Source organism: Sander lucioperca, chromosome 17 (assembly GCF_008315115.2).
Source record: "Sander lucioperca isolate FBNREF2018 chromosome 17, SLUC_FBN_1.2, whole genome shotgun sequence".
NCBI lineage: Eukaryota > Metazoa > Chordata > Actinopteri > Perciformes > Percidae > Sander > Sander lucioperca.
The window spans coordinates 24,349,888-24,373,766 of record NC_050189.1 but is presented as its reverse complement, the minus strand read 5'-3'; the positions used below and the strand labels follow the sequence as shown (position 1 = coordinate 24,373,766).

General features: G+C 43.5%; 1 protein-coding gene across 10 annotated transcripts in view; it reads left to right on the top strand.

Moving 5' to 3' along the window:
- Nucleotides 1-20,383, top strand: part of ppargc1a (peroxisome proliferator-activated receptor gamma, coactivator 1 alpha) — a 280,065-nt gene extending 259,682 nt beyond the window's left edge. For 5 of the 10 annotated variants that reach the window (XM_031284966.2, XM_031284965.2, XM_031284968.2 and 2 more), the window contains exons 4-12: nt 842-967; nt 2,110-2,690; nt 4,586-4,659; nt 8,349-9,585; nt 11,325-11,417; nt 12,424-12,544; nt 14,295-14,416; nt 14,782-14,933; nt 17,210-20,383. In XM_031284966.2, coding sequence (XP_031140826.1) covers nt 842-967; nt 2,110-2,690; nt 4,586-4,659; nt 8,349-9,585; nt 11,325-11,417; nt 12,424-12,544; nt 14,295-14,416; nt 14,782-14,933; nt 17,210-17,313 — 2,610 coding nt within the window. In that variant the 3' untranslated portion in view covers nt 17,314-20,383. Of the gene's footprint in view, nt 1-841; nt 968-2,109; nt 3,434-4,328; nt 4,375-4,585; nt 4,660-8,348; nt 9,586-11,324; nt 11,418-12,423; nt 12,545-14,294; nt 14,417-14,781; nt 14,934-17,209 lie in introns of all 10 variants that reach the window. The other 5 variants (XM_031284971.2, XM_031284970.2, XM_031284973.2 and 2 more) reach the window with 2 other exon arrangements.
- Nucleotides 20,384-23,879: the final 3,496 nt, after the last annotated feature.

The following is a 23,879-nucleotide window of genomic DNA, read 5'->3' as shown; positions in this document are numbered from 1 at the left end:
AGACTGGGCACCAAAAGTGGCCATTTGTCTGTTAGACTTCTGTATTTGGCAGTGCCCAATCCACAGTCTGCCACATTTGCCACAATGTATTCACTGTATGTGTAGTGAGAGCGTGCAGAGATGCAGATGCAGTGAAGAGGGATGGAAATGGATCAGTGTGTTTGCTGCTCAGTGCTAATTACATAACGAGTGCGATTGCGGCGCAAATTCAATGATATGAACATTGTGGTGGGGCCAACTACGGTTGACACAGTGCCTTAGGCCCTGAAATCAAGCCGACACATAATGAAAGTATCGGAGGAATAGAAATCCATCTCATCTTGTCCACTCTTAGTGGGTCTCATCTAATCCCTCTGTGCCCGAGTCTTCTTTTTTGGCAAAAAGACAGATCTCTCGATAAGAAGTCAGCTTACCTTTGTGCTGTTATTTTATTTCTAGCTTAAAAGCTTTGACCTAAAATGTTATGTTGAGGTATAGTCCATTTTATTCAATGCAGGTCCCTTCCAAATGACCTTTAGTCACATGCCCGAGTGTGTTTATTCCATCACATTAGAGAAGCCTGGCTTTGTGTACACAAAAACACCTGTACAGGAAGAAACAAAAACCTTGACTTGTTCTGTCACATGCAGAACAAGTCATGCTTTTTGTTTCCTCCTGTGCATCTAATCTTTTAAATATGTCAGTTATTTTTTATCTTTTCTAACTGCAGTATTGGTCTCTTCTGTTTGTACATTTACAAAGCACAGGCTGTCTAATTGAAAGAAAATAGTGATCTGCATAACCCACGCTCCATTCCCCCTCCTTCACCACGTTCTCTTGTTCTGTTTGGGTCCATTCACAGCTGAAGAAGCTCCTTCTGGCACCCGCAAACTCCCAGCTCAGCTATAATCAATACACAGGTGGCAAGGCACAGAACCATGCAGCCAGCAGCAACCACCGGATCAGACCACCACCTGCCGTCGTCAAGGTAGGGACACACACACACACACACACACAGATTCACGCGCTGCCTTGCTGCTTTTTCACTCCTGTACACACATTTTTGTTAGTATTTGTTCTCTTTCACTCTGTTCTTGCTCTGTCTGGTTTCTTGCTCTTTCTCTCTCCCTCTCACACTTTTCTTGTTTTGGTGGCCGCCTTTAGAAGATGTTAGACTACTGCTCTAGTCTGCTATCCCAGGGGTCCATCTCGTAATGAAAACAGGCTGATTGCTGTTGGGCTTTCCAGGCGAGGCATCGGCACCGTTGTCTCATTAGCTCCACCACTTATCCGCCTTGGTGTGGTGCCTGTTGAAGAAAAAAATAACATCGACAGGCACTCTTGCGGAAGAGATTGATGCCTTGAGACGACAAGCTCAAAATATCAGACTTGATGTTCTCATTAAACTGCTCTCAAAAGGATTTTTTTTCTAAAGGGGTGGGGTTGGTTCAGATTAATTTTAGTCATTGTAAATGGGTTTATGAATGTGAATAAATAAAGTATGTGATTACGGTAATATGTTTGCATTTCATGTCAGAACGTGACATACTGAATGTTCAGTGTTATATACAGCTTACAGCTCTTGATGATCTGCTCTTGTTTGGGTGGGAATCTATGTTTTATGCTTTCCCTAGTGCTTAAAATCCTCTGAATGTATAAAGCATCTGTATGTGATCATATTGTGTGGTAAACACAACACAGTCTCAGATTTGTGTGTGTTGTGCATACTATGTTTACGCATGCAGTGCGTCAACTTTCCTCACATAGTCTATTTTCATACTGTGCCTTTGAGTCATCCATTTCTGGAGCACAGCGAATGAGGACTCCCAGAGGACATGGTACAGAGTGGCGCGGTGGTGCTCGCAGGGCCACGCAATTAAGATGATGGGCGGACCGCACTCCCAACATCGCCTCCCATACAGTTGGGCAACCACTGTGCTCAAGCTGTCTGAGTCCCCCTTTCAGCTTCTCTCTGGCTCCATCTCTTCTACTTTTGATTTTGTGCCAAAAAAATCACTTAACATTTCTCACAACTGAGTAAAACTTTTTATTTAAGCAAACTAAATACATTTTTTTCTCTTTCCCTCTCTCTCTCTCTCTCTCTCTCTCTCTCTCTATTTCGTTGGGCAGACGGAGAGCCCATGGAATGGCAAAGCAAGAGGGGGCTCTAGCCAACAGAACCGCCCGGTGAGGCGGCCTTGCACTGAGCTGCTGAAATACCTAACAGCCACCGATGACATCCTGCTCCACACCAAAGCCAGTGACGCCAAGAGCACCTGGGGGGGTGCCAATAGCAGGGACAAGAGTGGCCTGGGTCTTGGTGCCTCTTCCTCTTCCTCTTCGCCATCCTCGTCATCCACATCCTCGTTCTCCTCCCTCTCATCAACCTCTTCTTCTTCTTCCTCCACCACCTCCAAGAAGAAGTCAGCTGTACCATCTCAGCAGCAGCAGCAGCAGCCGCCGCCGCAGCATCACCAGCGAGGTGAGAGCCGGGCTGCAGGCGAGTGTAGTGTGGCTGGTGTTGGGGCTGGGAAGTGGCAGCGTTGCACTCACAATGCCGGGGTTAAGGAGGCGGAGGGTGCTTCTATCCCTGTCGGCCACAGAACCTCCACCTGCGGCCATGCCCGCCCCAAACTGGAGCACGGGTCGCCCAGTGAAGAAGGAAGGCCGCCAGGCGATGTGGGCCGCCTGGCCGCCGCTAGGTTTATTAGGTATATGCATTCTTATTCCCTCCCTCCCCGAGAGGTGAGTCACAGCTGTGAGCATTGCCGAGAGGCTGCGGGCGCCACTCAGGCTAGTGAGGGCTTTGGCAGGCAAGGCCGTAGAAAAGGTAGTGGTGCTAGCCGTGCACCTCATAGGTACATCACAGTGACAATTAAGGAAAGAGATGAGAAGCCGGGGCACCCTTTACTTAGCCAGCTGCTCACCTCCAAACAGAGGCCTGCTCAATATCGAGCTCACCTACTCCCACCTAAGATCACCCCTTTACCCAGCATTCAGAGCAAATCAGCAGGTAAGAGGTCTGTGAGCCCAGCACAGGCTCCCTCAAAGGTGGAGGAGGAAGAGTTGGGAGGGACCACTGATTGTAGAAACCGGGGAGTATGTCAGCTTGAAGAGCCTGACTTAGGGTCCCTGTTGTCACCTCTGGCCTTAGACCTAGAGAGCTGGGTTAACCAGCAAGACTCAGGGCTAGACATGGGCTTTGGACTAGAGCTTGGGTGGCTAAACCAAGGGCTCTATGGGGAGGATGTTGACCGTGATGATGATGATGATGATGATGATGACCATGTCATGGGCAGCCCCACTGCGGTGCTCTCCCAGGGCCAACCAAGCCCACTCTTCCCAGACACTAGAATTGCAGAGCCCGCCCCTCCCTGCATCATACAAGGGCAAGGGCACCCACACAGGCAGGCACTCAGCGAGCACCCCGACGACCAGGGCCTCCTGTTGTTAGGTAATCATGACTGCATCCCCCCCACTGGCCTTATCTCTGCTCTCTCTTCTCCCTCTCCTGCTCTAACCACTTCCCAGTTTTACTTCATAACTAACCCCTATTCTAATTTGAATCTAACAGTCATTCTGAGGGCATAAACAATTACAACAAACTGCCTGCTAGCCAATGCTTTTTGCTAGTCCCAAAGGGATTCTTTTAAATTTAAATAGAGTGCGATTTTTCAAAAAGGAGGGGGTGGGAAAAGGGGCGAGCCTTGTCTTGCTATTGTACATCTTGTATTCATAAAGTCGCCCCTTGAACCGTCTTTGGCTGATTGAGCTGAGTGTGCTGAATATGTACATTTAGACTCAGAGCCCGGGTGCTGCTCTTTAGGTCGTGCTACTAAAGCCACGTTCCCTTAGCTGGAGCACAAGTCAGCCAGAGCCTCGGGCAACTGCACAAGCTTCCTTGACTCTCCTTTCTTCCTTTTTTTCCCCTCCCCTGCTGTTGGTGCATGCGATTTATGACTTTTGTGTCCAGAGAGAGGCTCACCCACTGTCATGTGTCTTGTTTGTGGCATCGTCTCTTTATGTCTTTATTCCATTTGTTGTCTTGAGCGGGGTATGTCTGTGTCTAGACACCTGTGAAACACGTACCATCACTTCATCCTGCCTCACAGAGTGGACAGTCTATCTTAAGACAATAAATTGTTAAAACGGGGTCAATCTAAAAAGATAGGCTTTTCAGAATAGTGTTCATAGAAAGACTTTCTAACCGGGTATGGGTGTGTTTGTAGTAATAATCACATTTAATCAGCCAATTTGAGATTAATTGTTGCAGAATGTGGACCTGTTCTCTTCTGCCATGAGTGTTATACCTAGGTCAATAATTACCCATGCTCCTTTGTGTTCTGCAGCCAAACCAACCACCTTGCCACTTCCTTTGACCCCAGAGTCTCCAAAGTAAGTGTGAGAAGTTTTTCCACGTTATTCTAGGCAAAAAGCAACAACAAACTACAGAAAAACAGCCAAAGCCAAAGAAAACTATATAGACTAGAATCCAAGTTGAGGCATTTTTTGTGACTCATTTCCATTTCTTAGATCACAAAAGCTTTTTAAAGTCTTACGTTCACCTGACAAGTAAAATGTTGCAATTTATATTTTTGTCTTCCAGTGACCACAAGGGATCACCGTTTGAGAACAAAACCATTGAACGCACATTAAGTGTGGAGATTGCTGGAACCCCAGGTAAGCACATTGTTCTTATTATTTAAAATGTAGTTTTATTATTATTATTATAAAAAAAAGTCTCACCTCCCAGTTGTAGCTAGAAATGCGTTAACTTAATCTTGATAGTTCCATCACAGTTCAGAGTTCAAGGGGAAGGCATAGTATGTACCTGAGTATTGATTAGGTTTTCCAATCTCTTCAGGGTTTATTAGCAAACCCCTCCCATCCTCCACCACCTCCCCTCCCCTGTTACTGAAGAGTTAATACGCTTACCTCTTCCTCTATCAGATCCTAATGCTCTCTGACTGACAGCTTACTTAGCTTACACATCATAGGGAAATTGAAATGGCAGTGTGATTGTTTTAATTGGTTTTGCGGTGTAATTCAGTTTTGCCTGTATGATCTGTGCCGTCCTTTCCTTAGGCCCCTAGACATACAGGCAATTCGATCAGCTGACTGGGCAGTCAATTTCCAATGTTAAGACTTGTATGCAAAGGATGCTGTTTTCTAAAAGGAGTCAGAGTGAGGGGTTTTTCAGCATAATTATTGACATCATCCTTTTGTGTTATTGAGTTATAGTTAACTGCATCAGAAGAAAGCTATAGGCAGAAGGTAATTGCAAGACAAAAATGAAAGAATGCCAGCGAAAGCTGCAATATTGGGGCTCATATCTCTCTTTCTCTCTCTTGATGTCAGTAATTACCCGGCTTCTCCCCAGGATTAATCATCTAAGGTCAATAAAAACAAAATGGCTGCCCCTTAGCCTCTCGCACTGTATGATGTTGCACTGGCCCCTTTGGGTATCCCATTACCAGCAGGGGAAATTGTCCTCATACATACCTCATGTCCGCCCCCTGCACCTTCTACTTATCTCTTGGGGGGGATGAAAATGTGTGGCACATCAGACCCCAAGACGTCTCCATCTGTCCCTTTTGACCGCGGTCAAAGTGATGTTTAACCCTTTTGTGTAGATAAGCTTTCGGGGTCAAAGGGGACGCCGCCTGAGACCTACAGAAGGGAAAGACCAGGGCTGCTTAGGCTCTGGGGCAATCAAGCATGGTTAATATTTCTTCCTGTTTTACTGCACGTGGGTGAGTTTATTGACCTGTGGCCAATCCTGGGTGTCCGTTCTGTTCCATTGCATCCATTTTACACGGTCAAATAAAGCCCTTCACCTGACTTTACTGTTCTGAGTAAATTTCGGATTGAATATTAGCAGGAATGTCATTAGTCCAGAAAGCTCCAGGTTACTGAGCCCCTTTCCGACTTAGGGATTAGCTTTTGAGTCTCGTGCTGCCTGAGACAGATGGATATAGATCCCAGTAAGCGGAGGTGAGAGCTTTGAGGTCCGGAGTTACATGCAGATTTACAGTAACATTCGACTACAGTAAAGATAATGGCGGTGTAACTGATAACCAGATGGAAGTTAGCCAGGTGGGTGACACCTTCAAGGCAGGTAGACAACTCACTGATGGAACTTTCCATGAATTGCTGCCAGTGACATATTATTATATGCCTTTATGATGAGTTGTAGTAGTAGTGGTTACTGCTTCATAGAAAGATAAAAGTAATTATCAGTTGAACCTGTACATCTTGTACTGAGCCAAATGATGTTGAAACAAAATAAACTTTTGGACTGTTGGCTCAGCTGTGCGTTTTCTTGACAGCTCTCAGAGAAGTACAGTAAAGGCTACAACAGGCAGTGAGGCCCCCTGGGATCTGACTGTTCTGGCCTAATCTCTGCCAAGCTAATAGATTTACCCTGTGCTGCCGTGTTGTCTTTAATTACTGTATCTCATGACACTTGGGTGATCTGTGTGTTGCTATTTGCATGGCTTACCGCCGGATCAACTCTTTAAGCGCAGAGTTGTTATTCGCTCCAAGGTCTTCTTGCAATTTACAGCTGGACGAGAAAAAAAAGATTATAAAACCCTTCTCTTTCTTTCTGTCTTGTTCACTTGCTTCATTGTTTTCTCTCCGGTGGCTACATGATTGGTGTTTGTGTCTGCGGCTCATCCATCACTGGCAAGTTTGACTGAGAGGCACATATTTATCTAATTCTGATTTATTTCACCCCCATCGCTAATGGCTCCTAGTTTATGACCTAACGTGCACATTGTTTTGGACAGATGGTGCTTCATTGGTGAAACAGAAGTTCCTCAGGCATTGTGTAGCACCCCCCACCTCTCTCTCTCCCTTCTCCTTTTAATAGCTCATTTTCATTGGCATAATGCATATATATATACTTTATATACAGTGTAAATATAGTGATATCACTATCAGCACTGAGAGAAGAGGGGAGAAAAGCGGGGAAAGAGGGAAGTGGGGGCTTGCAGTCCTACGTAGACACATTCAGATAATAAGTAGGATGATAAGCCGTTGGATCAGGCATTCCAAACACAGCAAATGGTTTCAGAAAGTTGAATATTTATGTATCAGTCTCCTGCACTCTCTTTGCCAAGCTGTCTTTCCCATGCATACTCTAACACTGGATTTGATACTAATAGCTGTCATTTGGTGCAATTCACCAGCGAGGGAAGAATGATGTGCATTATAGGAAAGGCAAAGACGGAGCGTAGGTGTTTCAAAGTGCCTGAGTTTGACTCCAGCGAGAGACTGTTAGTGACGTGTGTGTGTGTGTGTGTGTGTGTGTGTGTGTGTGTGTGTGTGTGTGTGTGTGTGTGTGTGTGTGTGTGTGTGTGTGTGTGTGTGTGTGTGTGTGTGTGTGTGTGTGCACATTTGTTCTGTGCGAGACAGAAACAGGATAGGATGCTGAGAGACGGAAAGGGAGAAATAGAGATTGATCCAGGGAAATGGCAGACAGGAAGAGAGAAAAAAAGGGAGAATACAAGACTAAAGGAGAGGAGGGAAGAGAGAGAGAGTAATGGTGGCGGCTGTTTGTGTGAGTGCATTAACAATGCTATAAAGTGGGCTCATCTCAGGACTTCCCATATAACTGCCATCTGTCTGGTTGTAAATCTGTAGAAGGGTGGGGAAAGATGGGGGGAGGGGGGTCACAGGCAGTAGGGACATGCCATCTGAGAAGAATGACAACCCATTCGCCAAAACTTCCTGTGCTTCCATACATAGCAGCCATCTCGCCATGGGACATCACCAGGCATGCTAATGTGTACATTAAGTGTTGTGCCATATCTTCTTACATTGTTTCACAGAAAAGGGAGATGTGCTGGGTAATCTAACATGCACAATATCATGTCAGTGATTATTTTTTTCAGACTGATAAAAAAGTCTTTGGTTTTATTCAGATGAATTGGCTGCTGTCCAGTGCAGACATTTATGTGAGGCAGACAGAGATGTGATACATGTACTTAAATTTTTTTTTCATTGGCTGCATTTGTCCTCTACACGGTTTTGTCTTATGTTTTTTTTCATGAAAAGAGATCTTTCCAAGGTCAGAGAGGAAGGGGATGGCAAGTCATCCATATTACAGCACCACCGTATTAAGTTACACCAAGCATTACATTAATCTGTCAAGATTGCAATAAAATAGAGATCAGGATTAGGCCAAGTGAAAGTGAATATTTTAATCAGACATGTATCTGTGTCCGCTGTCCATAAACTGACCGGGGAGTTTATAGATGAGTGAGGGGAGGGGGGAGAGGGGGATATTTGGGGACGTTTGCATTATGATTCCATTTTTATTTTATTGCCCCTCCACCATCTTCTGTCTTCCTCTCCCTTTGCAGGTCTGACACCACCTACCACGCCCCCACACAAAGCCAGTCAAGAGAATCCTTTCAAAGCATCGCTCAAAACCAAGTTGTCTTCATGTTCCTCATCGGCCTTGGCATGCAAAAGAGCCAGGCTGAGCGAATTGGGCCCCGGCGCTCTGGCCCCGGCCCCAGGTGCCTCAGGCGGGGGCCCCACCAGGAAGGGTCCCGAACAGACTGAGCTTTATGCCCAGCTGAGCAAAGCGTCCACCACCCTACCTTACTCCGTCACCCAACACTCAGTGGGGGGCGGCCTTGAGGAGCATCGCAGCACTAGCAACAATAAGCGGGCGGCGTCCCGTAGCTACAGTGACCATGACTATTGCCAAGCATCAGCTAGCACTAAGAAGGACGGCGGCACAGTCACTGTTACCATGACTACAGCAGCGGAAATGACGGTCACCTCAGGTGCCACCGCTGCTCCCATGCCTACTACAGGCAAAGTGGAGGACAGGCATGTTGAATGTAAGGACTCAGCAATTCCACCATCCTCTTCATCATCTTCATCTTCTTGTTCTCCATCATCAGCTTCATCTGGTCCTTTGGCTAAGCAGTTAAATGTTGCCTCTGTGAACGGAGAAGCAGCCCGGGTCCAGGAGTTAGGGAAGCAGCCCCTTACACAAACCACCCAGATGCCCTCACAAGAGGCCACTACTGACTGGGACCAACTACACTCTGCTGCCATCAGCCGGAAGCTATTGTGTGACCAGGAAATCAGAGCAGAACTCAACAAGCACTTTGGCCCCCCCTTAAAAGCCTTTTATAGCCCGGGTGGCCAGGAGAGAGAACCAGGCAGCAAACCAAGTAAGGCTGTAGCCCCGAAGACCCTTGCGGAGGGAGAGAATGGCTCCTACTCACAGAGGCTGCCTGGCTCCAGCTACCTGCACCCAGGGTTTCTGCCCTTCCAAGATGAGTTAGAGCTGGGTGAGGGCCGTGAGAGTCGCTTCCTCTATCCGTGGGAGGGCACCCCTCTGGACCTTCTCTTTGACTGCCCACCCTGCTCCCCCTCCTGTTCCCCACCATCCAGCTGCTCCCCTTCACGAGGCTCCATCTCCCCACCTTCCTCCCTCCTCCTCTCGCCCAGCAGGCCTTTCTGCTGGACCAGCAGCGGATCCCGCTCCCGTTCTCGTTCCCACTCTGGCTCCCGCAGTTCCTCCTCGCGCTACCGGAGGCGCTCCCTCTCCAGCTCACCTGACAGACGCCCCTCCTCCTGGTAAGTCAGTTCTCACACACAAACCTCCCGCTTGTTTTGGCTGAGCTTTGGCTGCTCCCCACCCATGCAGTTTATACAGGGCTTGGAGCTGGCAGGGGATCTAGCTTAGGAGTGTAAAACAGGCTTGATCAGTCGTCAGAGCTGGTGTCAGAAAGGATAGACCCTGAAGACTCTCAGCATGGGTTCTTGACCTCCTGCTAGTCTTTGCCTTGCTTGGACTAAATGCAGGATAGATTTGGCAAGTGTTCCACAAAGAGATTTAGCAGGTGAGAGAGCCGTGGAATTTGATTCTAACCAAATTATCTGCAGTTGCTATACTAACCAAATTCTGCTTTTTAAACCAGGTGGTAGTTGAATGTCTCTGAAGTGACAATGGGGAAAAACGATTGGTTGACTGGTGTGATCTCCCTTAAACAACACACAATGAACAAAAGTGAAAACACCCAGAACATGAAACGTGCCAGAGGCACTGGACTTTTGAAAAGTACGAGTTTTAAACTCAAGGCAGGGAGTTATTTGAGTGTCTTCTGAACACTCACCCCCCTCCTCACTCGCTCCCTCGCATGCTCCTGTTTTTGGTTTGATGCTGGGGCTATTGTTTTAAGCGGCAGCTGTTGTTTTTACTGAGTGGCAAACCCTCCTCTTTTACATCCCCAGAGATGAAAGCCAAATCCAGGCTGTGGGAATGTAGTCTCAAAACCCCTCTCAAAAGAGACTCCTATCATCATATCTCCATGTGAGAACTACATTTCCCATGCTTCTCTTTGATCAGAGCTGAGGGGGTTTCTGTCAGGGTTTCTTTGGTAGAAGAACAGAGGCAAACCGTAGTTACTGAGAAGGATGTGAGTAAATTAAGTTTGTCAGTAGTAGTTCATTGAGTGCCTCACAGTGTAGGACTCCACTGCAGTGACTCAGTTTGTTTGCCTGATTACTTAAAGGTCAGTTTACTCCAGAGAGCCAATAGAATCACTTTGCTCTGCTCGGTGCCCTTGTTCTTGTGCTCTACATCAACTCACTCACAAATTATACGGTAATAGTCTCAAGGCATTCCATCAGAATCTGACACTGACAAGCTTTCTGAAAACACTGTGTAGGGATTGGAGTCTTGAAATCGACAGAACAAAAAGCTTGTTATATTTTCATGCAAGAAAAGATAAATAGAATTTCAGCAAAATAATTCTCAAAATCCCTCCTCTGTGTTTCAAGTTTCACACTGTAAGATCCTCGATCTTTCCAAACTGGCACTCTTTTGCTTCGCTGAGTTTTTCCAAACTTCTCTCCCTCCATCATTCAGCCCTTCCTTCTTCAGCAACACTTCAATAATTAAGCATCAGAAGCTTATGGACTGCAGGGATACACGCTAGGGCCTACAGTATTGACCATTTCCTCATACAACATAGATAGCAGATACATGTATGTACTAGCTCAGGTGTGTATAACTATTCTGTACAAAATCATGCCCACTTACTGTGGCACTAAGATAGATTAGGATAAAACAGAATGCTTTTATCTGGAATTAACCCAGTTTTTAACATCTAAATGGGTCTAATGAATATCAAAGAGGTTAATTTAGTTCTCAAAGCCAAGAACAAATTAACCAAGGTGTCACAGGTTTGCAGGAGTCATCAGTATGTAGTATGATTTATTCAAACATTTTCGTCTAATATGTGAGATGAACGTTCCTAGGTGTTGCTCGAAAGCATATTTTCATATATTTAACATTTTCTGTTTTCCCACAGGTCTCGTCACAACACAGATCCAAGCACCATTCGTTCCAGGACTCACAAGAGCCCCCACCCTCAGTCTCGATCTCCTCTTAGCCGCAGGCCAAGGTGATTATTTTAAATGAATTATTTAACCTCCAATTTTGTATGCTATTATTAACCTTTGTTGAGTCGCATTCCTCAGGTTAGGACAAATGTTTATTCTTAGCAACTGCCTGGCAAAATTCAAAACACCTCAGTATAGTGTGCATGGCTGAATAACAGTCGCTATAGACACATGCAGTGAAAGTAACTTTCCCTTGTCACCACTCAGAAATAAGTTTGATTTCTCTGTGATTCCCTTTTCACATCAAGACCAAAGCTTTTTCGCAGCCTGTCCCATCCACACGGGGGCCCCGTGACAAACATTTAGGGCAAATATGTTTAATTGATCATGTTTTATTGGACTACTGACAAAAGAATCCTAAATCCCACTGATGCACATTCACACTTCACTTGTGACTTTGACGCTAACCCCAGCTGTATAATGACACTTATTCAACTTAGTGCCTCTGTAGTTTTTCGTGAGCCACTGCAGAGGGGACCATTTCATATGCAGAGAAGTACTGTCACAGTGCAGGAAGAGAGCGGGAGACTGACACCATCTCAGCACTCGGAGCTGATTTAGCACCCACGGGCCTAATGACACCCGACAAGGCCGAGAGTCACTCATCAGTCGAAAACCTAACGGACACGTCTTGTGCTAGTCGGGAGTAGGAGGGGGGGGGGGGGGTTGCACTTTCCTTCTTGATGAAGCCCCAACTAAGCAGAAGGTAATGACATGTGAAGTTGTGCTGACAGTTGCAGCTGCCTGGCTCCCCGACCACGCTGCTCGCCGGCACTCCCGCGGGCCTATCCAGCGGGCTCTGTAATCATAGCGATGGCGAAGACACATCTTATTAGCATGTCCATTTACTTTCCTCTGCAACCCCCTTTCTCAACCATCAGTGGTGAGAAAATAGGGGACTACTCCTTGGTAAATACTGGCAATTGTTCTTCACAGTCGTCAACAGGAAGGGTGAATTTTAGAGGACGAGCTAGGACAGTGATGTCATATGTATCCTTTTCTCCGTAGGTATGACAGCTACGAGGAGTACCAGCACGAGAGGCTGAAGAGGGAGGAGTACCGCCGGGACTACGAGAAGCGGGAGTTCGAAAGGGCCGAGCAGAGAGAGAGGCAAAAACAAAAAGCAATAGTGAGTCAACTGACACAAACGCCATCAAATTTCCTCCTTCTTTTTTTTCTGTGCTTGACTTTACGTCTTTCCTGCCGACGCTGATAAAAGATTGCATGCAATCACTGCTGTGGCACACAAACACACAGAAACCTCCCACGGACACACACATTACTTAGTAGGAGACAGCCTCCAGCCCAGTGAAAGAATACATACAAAGTGAGTTCCTGAATGATTCAGGCGACAGGCCCTTCCTTCCTTGTATCTCCAGGTTGTGTATTTTTAACGTCTCCGTCGTCTGGAAACACTGTCGACTCTTATTAATCACACCACGGGGGTAAAATGTTAAAATAGTGGAAAACAGAAACTAGGAGAGCAAGACGGAGGAAAGGACAAAAAAAGGAAACGGACACTGATTCTCTTGAGCTCTTTTCCTTTTTCTGTATGCATTTCAAAATTCAGCCTGATGTAGTGAATATCACATTTCTCCCCATATCTCCGCTTTCCATGTCTCAGTGTGAAATCACTCAGGTTTCCAGCGGGGTAAGGCTACTACCACCCGTTGTTGAAGCACACATTAAGTGATGCAGTAATGCAAACGTGGCTTGGCATGCATACATTTTCAGAGATGGAAAGACAAGTAATTACGAGCGCTAAAGCTCAAGCTGTCAAACAAGGTTTGGGAGGCCAGGGATTTGAAAGTGTCTCCTTCTGTCTGTCTCTCTCACTCTGTTTTTGCCTCATTCTCTCACTCACACACACACAGGCAGCCCTCAGGGTGCCATCAAGAGAAGACCGTCTATTTATCAGTTGTCAGCAACTAAACCCCTAATTCAGCAAATACTTTTTTTGTCTCAAACAGTATGTAAGCATTAAAGAGAGTGGAAAAACCATCTGTAGTTAATTTGTATCTTTCTCGGCTACTCTATGTAAGTCTAACGGGGCAAAGGTGAACTTTGAGTTTAGCACCAGGCAAATGATTTACATACATGTTACTACTACCCTCAAGACAGCATTCAAAATTTCAACGAGTCTCAATGGACTTGCCCCAGTAATGGAAAGTAAATGAATGAATAAATAAATAATACTAGTGATACACTATAGCTCCAGGCTTGTGCTGCATTATATGATTAGCAGATGCAATTAAACTACTCAAACGCTATAATTGCAGCCTTGTGCAGTTAGTTCCTAAATTATTCGGCTATGACCCCCGCGTACTCTGAGGTTAAAGGAAATCCATGTTTTTTGCCCCATGGCTCACTCCTGCTGCTCTTAATGATCCCTTTCTTTTGGATATGAATATCCTTACAATATTAACTTATTAACTTGATCATGCCCAGTTTGACTCCCATACTGGAAGTAAAGAAACATGCTTTTCTGATATATGGCTGAGTCACCCCAAAGCTTTATTTTTAGACTTCACAAAAGAAGAAGCGGGCCCCAAACATAAGACACGGCATCATTTGATAAAAATCACTCTGCCTCTGGTTGATGAGTTGCAGAGAGAAAGAGGAATTGTAGTGCCAGGGCGGATTGAAGGCAACTTGCAATATCAGATAACAGGAAGCAGGCTAAACCAATCACAGAGGAACACAACAGACAGACAGACAAGAGGGACAAAAACGGGAGTTGAAAGTCAGCTGCAGTATCCACAGGAGTGATCAAGACCAATTCATTAGGGCTCGGTGAAGAAAGAGAGGGGAAAAGAGAAAAAAACAGACTCCCTCTTTTAATCTCCTTCCTCCACTCTGTCTTTCCTCTTAACGAGCAGGAGGAGAGACGGGTGGTGTACGTGGGGCGACTGAGGTCCGACTGCACCCGGACAGAATTGAAGCGCCGCTTTGAAGTCTTTGGCGAAATTGAAGAATGTGCAGTGAACCTGAGAGACGATGGGTAAGCCCCAGGACTTTGTGTGCATGTGTGTGTGCATCTTTATGGTAGTCTGCTATTAGTTTAGGGTGATATGGAACATTTATTTGACCATTCCTAACCTCTGGATGTCATGTAATAGGAAAAAACCCCACTGTTACTGTTGAACTCAGAGCAGAGGCAAGTGTAAGACAAAGACAGAGCTTTTGCAGTTTCACAGCGTCTCCTAATCCATCTAGTCATCAGCCTGTGGAGCCCCAAAGATACACTTTTATTGATTCTCTTTTGCATATAAATAGCGTGTTCGTCATCTAAGACAAGACCCCCCCTGTCCAGTTACTATTTCCCCACAGCACCACTCTGACGTTTTGTTTTCTATTCTTGACCAGGGACAATTTTGGCTTCATCACGTACCGCTACACTTGTGACGCCTTTGCCGCCCTTGAGAACGGACACACCTTACGCAGGTCAAACGAGCCTCAGTTCGAGCTGTGCTTTGGCGGACAAAAGCAGTTCTGCAAATCACATTACACAGACTTGGGTAAGTGCAGCTTTGTTGTTCTCTCCATCAGCCCCCTGTAGCCATGCAGTATATTTGCGTAGCTGGGAGGACTGTCAGAGAAATGAGGGGGGAAAAAAGGCTTGAGTGATGCTTCCAGATAAAAAAGAAAGGGCCATCTCTGTGATGCTAACAATTCCTACAGCCCTGAATGTGTCCATTGGGCATTCATGGCTCAAAGGGGCAGAGAGTTCAGAGGTCAATCTGTGAACATACCAAGAATAGAGCTTCATTTCCTCCCTGCTGGTAGTTGTAGTATCTTAACGAAAACAAGGCAGACTCCATTACTCATGCAGACATGAGATGCTTGTTTCTACCTTGTTGATATGAAACGCAACACATTAGGGCAAGAGATAGCACTTAAAAACGTGTGCAGATGTGTTTTCGTCGGCTGTTGGATATGTGTGTGTGTGTGTGTGTGTGTGTGTGTGTGTGTGGATGTGGGAAACACTTTAAGAGCACGGCGAAGAGGAGGGAGGAGTAGAGATGAAATTACGAGGAGAAAGGCGCGGTTGAAGAAAAGACAAGAAAAGAGATGAGGTGAGGAAGAGGAAGGTGGGAGCAAGGTTAAGTCCCAGCAACCCCTCCTCCCTCTAGAGTGAGGTTCCATCTGCTGCCAGCTGTTGCAGTGCTTAAAGGAGGTACAGCCTTGATGTGGCAGGTAGGGGCCGGTCATTTACATAGAGGGAGGGGCCACTGTGGAAGCTGTGGCAGAGTTCATCTAACATAAGTGATTCCTTAGAGTAAACATGCATGTATGTAGCCGATGTATACAGCTTCTACATTGATCAGATTCATAAATCTTAAACTGAAATCTGTACTCTGAAGGTCATTTTGATAAATAGGTTATTTTGATAAATAATGCAAGATATCAATGAAATCAAGGCCTTTTTTTCATGGCATGATGTCCCACTTTTGACATGAAGACTTTTTTTTCTCTCTTCTGTTAGTTGCAGAATCACACTGGTGGCAATAATTGAGCCGGCTATATTGAAACTTAAGTGAGATGCCCCTCTATGCCAAGTGTTGCACAACCACAAAAGATCATCTCCTCCATTTGATGATATAAGATCGATATTGACTCTTACATCTGCAGCCAGTCTTTTCTCTGACATTTATTTACCAGCAAAATGGGAGATCAGGAATGTATAATGCACTGCTACAAGAGGGTCAACGGGTCACTCGGAAGAAAAAGAGCACTTTCCTCAATAAATAAAGTGGTTACTATACATTTTCAAAGCACATGCTTAAAGCTATCAGCTTTTAAAGAGAGGACATGATGAGAAATTGACACACAGAGAAACAGTTGCTAATCCTAAAGCCTTGAGGATAGACATTATGCCGAGATTGACTAATCAGTCTACTGAAATGGAAAGGCCTTCATTCGACTGCCTCTTTGTCAGGAACAGGCTATTTCTGGTCGTCCCAATGCTGATAGACACACAGGATAAAGAGATTGAGAGGAAGGGAGGATCTTATAATAGTGTGGTATCCAAACCTCTCCCAGTCTTCTCAATCTTCGGAGGCTCTCACTTCTTTTTTTGTGTGTTCGGAGACACTGTCCATTAGTTTTAAGTAGAGCACCGGGGGATTTTTCATCCCTCAAGGTGCGCAGTGTGACATGATCCAGCCCTTGGCCATTGCATTAGATCACGACTGGTGTCTTCTAGCTGCCATGGTCATTGCCATTTCTCAAAGCTCTTGCAGTGTGCTGCTGAGCCCTTTGGGGGCCCCATTTGTGAAGCTGTCTGTTGGCAGAGATAAGATACTCTTTATGTATTATCAGGTTGATAGGAAAAATGGGAGCTATAAGACACAGAAGGATATGCTTTTACATTGGTTGCTGGGTGATTAATGGTTTCTATGTAAACATGCAGTTATGGATTGCGATGTTTTCCAACAATTTATTGTGGCCAGCCAAGAAATCTTTTGTACCCCTAACCCCTCGTAAAACATTATTTTTAATTTTGACTCTGGGCGCACTGCATTATCCTTTATTTTTGAAGTTTATCAAATTTTCATGATTTTGTAGAAATTTGGCAACCCGACACTCAATGTAGCAGATGTGGAACTAATTATTTTCTTTTTCAGGTACATGCAGATCTATAAACTCTTAAGCTCAATAGCAAAGCAACAATCAGATTAACATTGAGCTCCACATGACTGCGCAATAATGTTGTTAACCTCTTGTTTTTAGTGCATTTTCAAAGAGATCTGCTCTGCTCAACACTGACCACAATTCTCGTTGCTGCTTTCAGACTCTCATTCGGATGACTTTGATCCAGCTTCCACAAAAAGCAAGTATGACTCCATGGATTTTGACAGCTTGCTGAGAGAGGCCCAGCACAGCCTGAGAAGGTAACAGTTCAGTGGCACATGCTCTCGGTCATAAAGAGGGACTTCTGATACCTTACTGTTGTTTCTCGCTCCTTTGCCGACGAGACTACCAGAAGTTTTACACTCTATGTCAGAGTATATAAGAATAAGTCTATAGACCTATATCAATATAAATGAATATATCAAAAATAAAGTTTACATGAACATAGCTGCTGAAGAGCTGGGAAAAGACATTGCATTCTGGGAAAGCCAGTGAACCCTCAGAACCTGGTGCACAGGTTTGGTGCACTCTACTGCTGCACAACCGTCAGTGAAAGAAGAAAAAAAAAAAACATTCATGATTTTTTTCTCCAAGCACTACAATGCCCACCATTATTTTGGGGGTGAAAACATGCAGCTTGTTCAGCCAGATTTGTTTTCTTTTGCTGTTGATTTTTTCTTTCTTTTAAATCTGATGTTTGGATCTAGTGTTACGTTACAAGCAAGAGTGTCGGGAATTGTACCTCGGAGGTAAAATTCTCAAGGTAACATTGTCGTCTACATTTTAAGGAGAAATGTAGACATGTATTTACAAATACTATAAAAAGGAATATTTTTTATTTTATGTACATATCGGATAAAGTTCTTTATTTGTTACAGCTATGCACTGTAAAACGCAGCCTTTTTTTAAAAAAGAGGAGAAAATTTCTTAATTCAGAATGTCTATCTGTAGTCATTACAATACCGTAAAACATATTGTACATCTACATGATGTGTAGAAGACATGATATGATTGTAAAAAAGAAAAAAAGATATGTCCGATTGCTCATTTTGAAGGAGCATGTAAACAAATGTCCTTTTTTAAGTTATTTTGTTGGGTAAAAAAACAGTCAACCATGTATAGTTTTCTCTGTTTATAAAGTTTCTCAGTCAGTGTTTTTGCTTATACAACCAGTGTAAAATACATTTTTAACGTGTTTTTCATGATTGTAAAAAAAAAAGGTACCCCATTTTTTTAATTATTAGTTATATGTATATGTATATATATATATATATATATGTGTGTATGTATATATATATATATATATATATATATATATATATATATATATATATATATACCGTATATGCAACCTGGTTTGATTTCATTACTTTGTACGGTAACCCTTTTGATTACCTTCACTGAAAGAGAATAATGCATTAAAATCAGTACAAATACATATTTATCTATTTATTTTAATATTTGAATCAAGACTATTTATGGGCTCCATTTTCCATGGCGTACCTCATGAAATTTATTTACTGTCTGTGTTGTCCTTTGATTTGTGTTATTTAACTTCCAATCACTAGACAGGGTGTACAATAAACGGTTTGGTGGGGATAATATTACCTTCTATGCCTTTCCAAAACAATCAAAACATTCAGCTAATCACTCCAGCAGGCAGCCCCTCATCATTTCCACTCATTAGTCACATCTGCAGCACGTCGCTGGTCTTTCTTTCCACACAGACGCAGAACATAAGCAATAAAATGATTTTGTAGGAATTTTTGTTGTGCTATTGTAAACACTTGTTCATCGCTCCACTCACGCTTGATTATGTGAATGCCAAACAAAAGTTTACAATTTCCTTTTCCTGAATTTTTTAAAGATCTTGTATTTGATGTACAATGTGTGTATGTATATATATATATATATATATATATATATATATATATATATATATATATATATATATATATATACAATGATGATACTACTAATATTATTCACAAAAATTACAAAATGATTAATAATAATGATAATAATATAAATGAAAGAAAAAACTATATAAAAAGCAATAACTTATTTTTCAGAGTTGTATTTTAGCTCCTATTGTTGTGTGATTTTTGGACGTGACCCATTACCCAGTCGCTAATAGCTAGGAAGACTCCATTCCAGTGTCTTGGCATTTCATCCCCGTGACATCACCTTGTGCGGTAAACACTCAAATGTCCACCTACCACTCTTCCCTTTAAGATGTAATTGAGTCTATGTGATTGTAATGCACGCATTACCTTGTGACATCTGTGCAAACGTGACTGACTCTTAACTCCACCCTGTGTGTAAAACATGTCGCGTTGGAACTGTTTGTTGCATAGTGCATGGCTATTACAGGATGACAGTCGGTACAGTATATACCACTTTGGATATCTGCCTCTCAGCTGTCTTAACTGGCAGATTTTAAATGACATTCTATAAGCCTAGAGAAAACTACTCAACAATGTATCGCATGCTGCACCACTTTCCATCAGCACCCGGCCCCCCCCTCTCCCACCACCCCCACTCACAGTCCAGCTATCACAGCGCCGCCAACATGACATTAAAGGTAACCTTGCGGTTTCTGGTTCAATTAATATCCCGTTTCTAGCTCGAGCCAAGTAATGAGAGAAGCAGCTTCCATCACAGGAAGGAGAAATCTTTTGTATGAAAGCTTTGCTGATCACAGGCTTCCTTTCACGGAGTTTGACCGTAGAGACAAGAAACGGCTAATTTTTGATGATGCAAAGAGGCAAAAACTGGTCGAGGGAAGGATGAAAAAAACCTGTTACCTGTGTTTTAAGACATTGTTTTACTTTTTTGCTGTCTGTATAGCGTTTGGGTAATGGTGTCGTGTCCCATTTGATAGATGTGGCTTTAATCATTGTAATAAAAAAATGCTTTGTAAATTGCCTGGAGTAGCAATATATTATAACACCTTATGGTTCAAATTTCAACTGTGGCGGACTTTTTAATAATGTGACCTACTGAGGACTTTGCCACTGCTTAAACGTTTGTTGGGTAATCATGTTTTTTTTGGAAGGACAATATATGTATGAGCGTGTGTGTGTGTGTGTGTGTGTGTGTGTGTTTGTGATTTCAGGCAGATATGTGTGTATGTGTGTGTTTGGGGGGAGGGGGGATCGCTATGGGTTGTTACCTGTTTGTGTCCTATCCACGTTGCCTTCTGCCAAGTCCTTACCAATGCCTTTGTGGTTCTACCTATTGTACGACTTTCTTGTGAATTTCATTTTTTATGTGCAATTCTCATCAGCCTCACCATGCCAATAAAGGGAAATGTGTTTGAAAAAAAAAAAAACTTTCTTTCTTTTAGTGGCTTCCCTATTTTCTCCCTTTCCTTGTGATGAATGTCCCTTCATCAAGCACTGTTGTACCACTTTCAGTCAGCGCTGTGGAGCGATTATGATTTGTGTTCTCTCTGATTACTATCAAAGAGACATCCTTGAAGTTAAAAAAAGGAAGATTTAAAAGTTATGAAAACAGTGTGTGTTGTAAATGTAGATTCACAATAAATTCATCTTCCCTACCTCCTGTGCTGATATATAAAAGTGTTGAATGAAAGCTGACTGACGCAGGAAAAATGACACAACCCCGTCCTCAGCACATCTGTCTTTCTCTGAAGTTTCTCCCCTAATAAAGAAACTCAGCTTAATTCAGAGCAACTTCTCTCCTTGATATTCATATCACCTGGGAAAGAGCACTGTAGTCTTTGTCTGTGTCCACAACTTGACTCCACACCATGAGTCTGCAAGTTAATTAAAAAGTTGGGGGGAACAATTTCATTAATGCGATGGAGAGCTATAGTTGAGTTGATGGTGTGCTTGATATTCAATGGGGCTTCATTATGACTATAACAACCCCCCTTTTCTTTAACACACACACACACACACACACACACACCTTAGCCTAGGAGCCGGGATCACACCGGGAGCTTCCACCATGTCTTTTTTTTTACTGGTGCAAAGAGAAATATGGGAAGAATGTGCATTAAACTTTAAGGTTGGGGGTCTGATTGTGTTTTTTATTAAGGCCGCTGTTTAGCCCCGGAGAAGAGAGCGTCTGGCTTTCATTTCGGCTTGGCTGCCGCATTACAGCGGGAGGTCTCCTTCTGCTTGCCCTTTCCACAGAATGAAACTGTCCCTGGAAATCTCTCTGCTCCCTGTTGGCTTTTTCCTCTCCCACCTCTCTCTTTCCATCACGATAGGATGGCTTTTTTTTATCTGTTATGTGTCTTTTTTATTATTAACCACTAGATAAGCAGCTATCTCTACTCCAGTTGGAAGTAAGTGGTAGCCTTGCAGATAATGGGGTTTGATGGGGCTGGGCTCTCTGTGGGACAAACACTGCGATGTTGCCGCTGAGATGTGTAGCTCTGTATTTTATTTGGCATCTAGCTGTGGCTGCTGTGTCTGATGCTGTTGAAATCCTGAAAATGGCACCAACTATTCAGCCTTTGTTTCCAGCTATGTGACAAGAATGTGTAAATGGTTAGTATTTTGATGGCAGTAGAGAGCAACTTAAAAATGAAAATCCTGCACAATTGTGGCAGCTCTTATATGAGGATACCATCCTTCTCCTGCCCGTCTCAGTATCATGTAAGCAGGTTAGGGTGTGGAAAAAGCACTCTTCGATAATGAGATTAGACTACCTGAGACTAGTTAATTAAAGCCTGTGGGGTGGAACATGAGCAATCCTACCAGTAATTTACTATCAAGAACTTTTTTTTTTATTCCCTGCCGAGCACAAGAAGAGTACACATTTCCCTTCTGTATCGATAGAGAACAACTGACATTAAAGCAACAGCATTTGTCTCCGGTTCTATCACAATAATTAAAGTCAGGTAACACTAATTATCTCTGACTACAAGGCTGGCAGATAAATACAAGATTTTAGACGGGGGATAAGGGGGGTGTTGCAGGTGACAAAAAAACATCAAAGAAGTGATGCCATGTGACGCTGTGTCGCTGAGTTCTTACCTCCAGTGTCCCTTCAAGGTTTTTCTTTTGCTCAATCCCCCAAACTCCTCTTTGTAGCAGAATTTAACTTACGAACTCTTGCTATGTAAATTGAGAAAGTGGTACCCCAGGTCTCCTTCAGGTCAATGTCCAACATAACCTCATAACCTTTCCAGGCAGAGTAGTTCAACTTTGTGCCTCCATAGATGACTGTATGATAAGGCAGTGCTGCTCACCTTGCCAAGGCCATAGGGTGAGTAATCACATAACACATTTTGTCTGTGTTGAGATATTTGGGCGCCCGCAATATCTTTGTTTACTTTGAAGGTTCAGCTAAACGTAACGCCTCCAGCATGAGTTTAAATCATAAATACACCCTCAGGAAGACAGGAACTTTAGAAGTTGGGATGGCATGACACAATAACACATTGTGGTTAAACTGTACTGCCTGCTTAATTCTCTCCTCAGTTGAGTGTTCATTAAATGCTCCTGTGTAACTCATCAAAGTCTCCCGAACATTTCATTTCATTTCATTTTGTTATTTATCTCTAACAATCAACAATGTTGCAACAAAAAAAAACCATATATATATGTAAACCACAAAATAAAACACAAACAATCAGAATTTAACAAAAAACAAAAAAATAAAAAAGGATTAGTTTGAGAAGGAGCAGGCGGAAGCAAATAGCTTATTTGGTCCTGCCCCTATAACATTCTTTACATATGTGAAATGAATTGTGTTTTTCCTTAACACTCTTCACTCTCTTGCCTTCTTCCTCTCTGTCCCTCCTGTAGCCTTTTATTTTTTTTATTTCATATAAGCTGAGTGAGTAATATATGTGTTGCCAGGTAGAATGAGGCGCTGACATGAAGCAAAACCAACAAGACTTTGCCAGACCTGGAGGAAGAAACGAAATCTTGAAACATCATGATATCATGACTGTGTCTGTCATAGCTGCAGGCAAGACGCTGTTCCATTTCCATTCCAATCAGATTGCATATACAAACTGGGGATGATCGGTTACCGGACCCATAGGCATCTGATAAAAAAAATAAACATTTCCTGCTGCAGTGCCTGGACCCATTATGCTGAATGAAACTGTGCATTTTGTCCCCATCATCTCTGAAAGTGGTCTTTGATGAATCAGAACAGAATGAACCACTAGATATTGCTTGGCTTCCATTTATTGAAACGCTTCTTTGTTAGCGCCATTTTTTTCCCCGACAAGCCTTTTATCGTATGCCACCTTATGGGCCAAGATAATGACAGTGCTATTAAAATCGCAATCTCCCTATCCGGCATTCTAGTTTCAGCACTTTCTGCTGTTAAAGAGTAATGAGGAACAGAAGGACAGTATTCTTCTTCCCCCAAAACTATCAACTTTGGGGACTGAATGTATTCTTCGCTAGATAATTAATGGCTACAGACAAATGGTGGTTGATTGAGCGACTCATCCCTCTATTTTCAATCACCATCTGCTGTGTGTTGCTGACAAAAAACAATGTTAATTACCTCAAGTGTGCCCAAGACGTGGCGTATTAATTAGAACAACAAAAAAGGGAAACCTAAACGATTCCAGTGTTTTAGAATCTGTAATGGTGTGTGTGTGTGTGTGTGTGTGTTCATATAGATTTTGTTGATGGATTAGCTAAGAAGTCAGATCCAGAAGGCAATCATTTGGTAATTTGGCCTTTTGATCATTTACTAGCAGATCAGTGTTGCCTTGTCGTGCTTACGTTTACCTGCTTCCTGTGCCTCGAAGCCATGGAAGGCCTTTAAGAATGCTGCGGCTGGCAACTCTCTGCCACACAGAAGGGACATCAGCAGAAAGATGAATC